General features: G+C 44.5%; 1 protein-coding gene across 1 annotated transcript; it reads right to left on the bottom strand.

Moving 5' to 3' along the window:
• Positions 1-199: 199 nt before the first annotated feature.
• Positions 200-4,868, bottom strand: LOC111239663 (poly(ADP-ribose) glycohydrolase-like). The gene is made up of 15 exons (XM_022769558.1): positions 4,692-4,868; positions 3,996-4,121; positions 3,456-3,545; positions 3,181-3,252; positions 2,995-3,081; positions 2,750-2,910; positions 2,578-2,657; positions 2,411-2,483; positions 1,838-1,913; positions 1,608-1,755; positions 1,409-1,487; positions 1,220-1,328; positions 1,046-1,142; positions 839-967; positions 200-703 (listed from the first exon to the last, which is right to left on the bottom strand). Exons 1-15 carry the CDS (start codon positions 4,710-4,712, stop codon positions 585-587), a joined length of 1,467 nt encoding a protein of 488 aa, XP_022625279.1. The 5' UTR covers positions 4,713-4,868; the 3' UTR covers positions 200-584.
• Positions 4,869-5,457: the final 589 nt, after the last annotated feature.

The following is a 5,457-nucleotide window of genomic DNA, read 5'->3' as shown; positions in this document are numbered from 1 at the left end:
CTGAGCTGCTGAAGGGTTTTTTCTTCTGTCGTCTCACACGAACAATAACACGTCAGACACTTATTAACGCAGCAGATGAAGGTTTCAACCACTGTAAATCAGCACTGAAGAGTAACACGTACAGCTGATTTCAAACAGACACTAAATTCACTTGAAACAACAACAACAAAAAGAAAACAGACGACTGAGGCTTTTTCTTTTTAATCCTGTTTTAATTTCGGTTTCATTTTCTACAAATTTCACTGTCCAAAAAACATTCATGTTGATTGACTTCAGTTATCACCGTTCACTCAGAAATGTCTCCAGAATTTTTTTTAGTCTAGCTTTAATAATACAACCGTTAATACACCTATGCTAATTTTCTTAAATTCTCAAAACACAAACCAACATTTTAAAGATTCCCTCAGATGTTTTGTTCCTCAACTCCTAAAACTGAACTTCTACATCCTCTCCCCACATTCCTACACTGTCAGCAATCAAATTATGGAAAACAAAATGCAAAATAATACTAATAATCTTTCAGTTTATATTAAAGTTTATATTTTAGTGCAAATTCAGATGCAGACACGGACGTGAATCTGTCCTCACAGCTGACTCCTGGACCGCCTGACGTCGTTTCTGATGAACTCGAACAGATCCACGCGTGAAACAGCGTGAGCGTGCTGAGCAGCACAGAAGTCCTCCAGGAGCCGGTACAGTTTCTCTGTGAAGGAACCGTTTGACAAATTAACAGACAGAAAACTGAGGAACTGGAAAAACACAGCAACATTATTATTATTATTATTATTATTATTATTATTATTATTATTATTATTATTATTAAACAGGGAAATCTCACCGACTGTAATCCCCTCTGTGACCAGCAGGTGGTAGATCTGCTCCAGACCGTGCTTCAGCTTCTCATCGCCGAAGGTGAAGAAGGCCAGGCCTCTCCTGGCCCTCGCTGCTGCCATCAGCTGGATCAAAGCTGAAATCAACACAATTAAAAAGTGATTATTGATGAATCAGTGGGTTGATCGGTAGATTGGATGTTTAAGAAGCTTACCTTTGAGTTGTGGGTCTCCGTTGAAGACTCCACAGCCCCACTTGCCCGTGGCGATGTCCGGGTCCTTGCCTTCTTGTCCCATGAATCCACAGTACGCCTTCAAGGACACGGTAAAATCATGTAAAAAATGACACCTTCATTTATGATACAGCACACACCAAAGACTGACCTCACCTTGTTCAGTTCCCGCGTGACGCTGCTCATATTGTACTGCTCTTGTACGTGTTTGAAGTTTATAGCGTCGATGGCTAAGATCTGCCTCTTCAGCCGACCCCACTCGTCCCTGAGAAGACAAGATCGCATTGGTGGAACGAAAAAACAAACTACATTCAAATTTACGATGCATAAAACACCTGCTCGTACCTGTCCAGGCGATCCTGATGAGGCCCCGCCCACTCGAAGCTGTCACCAAAACCAGAGTAAACGCTGAACTGCTGCGAGCCTGAGACAGAGACATTAAACAACAACTGTGAGGCTGCGTCCTCGTATTATTTTTTATTACTATCAACAAATAACTTGTCAATAGACTAATCCATTAATCGACTAATCGTTTGATTCCCACCTGTGATGATCAGACACTCGGTGTTCTCCAGTTTCTCAGTGAAGAGGCGGGAAACAATCAGCTCTGGATTTATGAGGAACAGGATCTCCTCCTGCACCAGACCGGAGCCCAGCACGCCTCCACCGATCCGACTGGAGGCGAAGTCCACCTGCACGCACACGTTCACGCGTAATTTAAAGGTTTATCCCAGAAACAGCTGCGGACCGTTGCTGCTGTGGGTCGGTTCTTACCTGTAACATCCCAGTACCTTCAGTCTCGATGCTGCCGTGCGACGTCACGTGCAGTTTAGTCAGCTTCTCCTTACAGCTTCAAGAAACAAACAAACAAACAAACAAACAAAATAACAAACAAATAAATATCTAGAGAGGACGGATTCGCAGAACACGTCTTAGTTATTCTTTTTTATTGAACTGATGGTGGTTACACTTTGTTATCACTTTTAGTTTTTAAAATGTTTTATGTACCGGCCGTTTTGTTATAATATAACATAAACTAAATGTGTAAATTTCATTATACATTATTATTTAATGCTCTTTGTTCCTTTACTCCTTCAGGTTTACACTGAAACTAGAGTGTTTGAGTCAGGGCCTCTTAACTTACATCATTTTCATCTTGTATAATTATGTTTTTTTATGACAGTCATTTTTTAATATAATCTAATCAAAGTCTGACTTTGTATAGAATAGAAACGTAATAGAAACAGTTTGTGTGTTGTAACTGTATCACTCGCTCAGTCAGTCACGGATATCTGTGTTTAAAGGGCCGGTTCCTCTGTTGCCATCCAGCCAATAATCAATGATTACCTTTTCCATTTGGGCAGGTCCGTGTCCTTCAGGCAGCGCCTCTCAAACGTCACCAGTCCAATCGGTTTAGTGTCTGCAAAGATAAAAAAAAAACAAAAACGGTGGTCACATATTTTCACAGAGGGTCTCGCAAACAGGAAGGGGGAGGAGCTTTGGCAGCGACTTACTCTCATCTGTAACCACATTAAAATAATGCATGATGGCCCTCAGCTTTTCTTTCTTCCGCTCTGACCACTTCCCAAACAGACTACATGCAGGATGAGAATCAACAGTTAACTCACACACAGTTCACACACAGGACAGAGGATGTGGATGTGTGACACCGTGGGACGGCGCTACCTGGTGAAGTTGATGGTGGGGTAGCCGTGATACTCTGTGTTGGGTCCCGACGTGTTGCGATGGGGGAAGGTGGAGAAGAACGCGTTGGCGAGCAGACAGGATATCTGAACCTGCGACAGAGTGATGGCTGCTGTGTGTCCTCTCTTGAGCAGCGGGATGGCCTGAAAACACGGACGCGCTCCATCATCATCACCATCATCATCATCATCAACATGAGTGACCTGCAGATCCCATAAGTTTCATACCTTCTTCACTTGCTCGGGAAGCTTCAACGCCAGCGCAGCGATCTTTGGAAACAGTGTGCAGAAGTAGTTCTCTTCTTTGGGGATACACTAGAAAATAATTACGATAATTTCTCATCAACAGATGCTCAGACATCCAGTCACAGAGCCCATGATTCAGTCACATGACGTAAACAGATCGACACTGACCTTGACGAAGGAGGAGAGGGCGTCAAACGTCCAATGACCTTTGTACTTCGGGTTATACTTCATGATTGCCTCCTAAAAATAGTATTTGACAGATTAAAGTTGAACATTTTTATGTCCCTTAGAGACGGATTATAGAATTTCAACTTCATGATGCTAGGTTATAGATACTGTAGGTGTGTGGCCGACTCTCTCCCTGAGAAACCTCTTTTAAACCAGCCGTTTATACAATAAATATCATTCGCCGCAGGAAAGGACAGAGACGACATGATACGTACCGCCACATCGTCAGCGCTCACTTCTTTCTTACTGGCCAGACCCTTCAGCTGCTTGGAGATCATGTCCCACCTGCACACCTGGGCAGTCGGCTGTGGACAGAGAAGACAGATTCAACAACATGAACTTTTCTGCAGACATTCGTGTTTCCCTGAGGATGATTCCTGCTGACTTTGTTGGTCTTCTGACTTTTCCTCTAGCGCCACCATGAGGTGAATGTTTTTGTTTTGTTTAGTGAAATGCTTCAGCAGATGGATTGTCATAAAATGTGCTTCACATGTTCATGCTCCCCTCAGGACAAACTGTTGGTTTATGACCAAATATCCATTATGGGTTGAGGATTGTGAGAATCTGGGTTTGTTTTGTAGCATCTGAACAGTTTCCACCAATAAAACATTCGGCTATATTCCTATAAATCAGTAGTATGACTGAGTTTAGATTGACTGGGTGCTGATTTGAATGGTTGTTGAATGGATTTGGGTTATTTGACAAAAACAAATACATATTTCGAGCATCAGTTAAGAAGACAACATCAGACGAACCCTCAGTAATCCGGGCTTGAAGGCCATGAAACTTCCTTGTGAACACGGCATCTTCACAAAGTCCCTGTGCCACATGTCTCTCCCGGCCTGGGGCACGAGCAGTGCTCCATGGTTGAAAGCACTCACCTGGGAGAAAACACAACACAAGTCAAACGCTGAAATACTTTAGTTTAGCTGGAAGGCCTCTTGCCAGAAACACACTTCTATAACGACCTGCAAAGCCCAGATGGTTGTGGTGGACGAATGTGCCAAACACTTTACTGTTCGACTTGGTTTTTATTTTGAGTGTTTGAGAGAGTAAAGCTGAACATGTTGTGTCCCTTAGAGACGGATTAGAGAATATCAGAGTAAAAAATGTGCAAATTCAAAGTGTCAAACTGCCAACGTGGACTTCTGGATATATATATACAGTATATCATTCAAGTTTCAACGACCAGCTCAACATAACAAGCCGACAGAAAGTAAAGAAGGGCGGCAAAGTAAAAGTCTTGTATTAAAATCCTATTTAAAGTATTGTCAGTAAAATGTGCTGAAAGAATGAAAAGTAAAAGTGTCTCCTGTCATGAAACATGACATTCTCAGATCATTAATCAGTTTCATCCACTGAGGCGTCACCAGATAAAAGTAAAACAAAAAGTAAAGAACAAGAACATGAAACTTTGTGACACCAGGGGAGACGGAGCCGTGAGTCCTTACGTCGATGAGGACGGCGTGCATCCTGCTGAAGTTCAGCTCCTTCAGCCTGATGCCGCAGCGGGAAAGCGTCTTCAGGTCGCTCCGTGGACAACAGGAGGAGGCGGGCTCCCTCTGCTCCCTGTCCTCCCTGTGCTCCCTGTCCTCCTTGTGCTCCCTGTCCTCCCTGTCCTCCCTCTGCTCCCTCTGCTCCTTGTGCTCCCTCTGCTCCCTGCGCTCCCTGTCCTCCCTCTGCTCCCTCTGCTCCCTCTGCTCCCTCTGCTCCTTGTGCTCCCTCTGCTCCTTGTGCTCCCTCTGCTCCCTCTCCCATCCTGGTCCACTGCTGCCACCCCCAGTGCAGGAGGGTCCAGAGGAGGAAGAGGAGGAGCAGGAACTGTCTTTGCCGCTGTGATCTCTATTATCGCGTCTCTCCTTGTGGCTCCTCTCAGGGTCGAGATCTGGATAAAGGAGGTCTCTTATCTGGGAACTGTCGTTTCGCCCGGCCATCCCTGGAGGAGGAGGACGGGGTCGGGGGTGGGGGGTTCAGGAGACAGGACATGACGGAGGGAAAGGAAACAACACAATGTGAGTTTTCACTTTAACCCCACGACCCTTGGAGCAGGACCAACAGGTTGGAGCAGAAAACCAGATACTGATCGAATATTTCACTAAAAACCACTGGCTCCAGACCAGTGTGACGTCATAAATCCTGCATGTAAATCCAGGTGTTAAATAGAGAAACTCTCAGCAGATGAAGGTGAGAACAACCTGCTCTTCACCTCCTTCACCA

The sequence above is a fragment of the Seriola dumerili genome, unplaced genomic scaffold (genome assembly GCF_002260705.1).
Source record: "Seriola dumerili isolate Sdu_G_001 unplaced genomic scaffold, Sdu_1.0 BDQW01003649.1, whole genome shotgun sequence".
NCBI classification, from domain to species: domain Eukaryota; kingdom Metazoa; phylum Chordata; class Actinopteri; order Carangiformes; family Carangidae; genus Seriola; species Seriola dumerili.
Note: the sequence above shows the minus strand (reverse complement) of the source record. Positions and strands in the feature narration are given on the sequence as shown.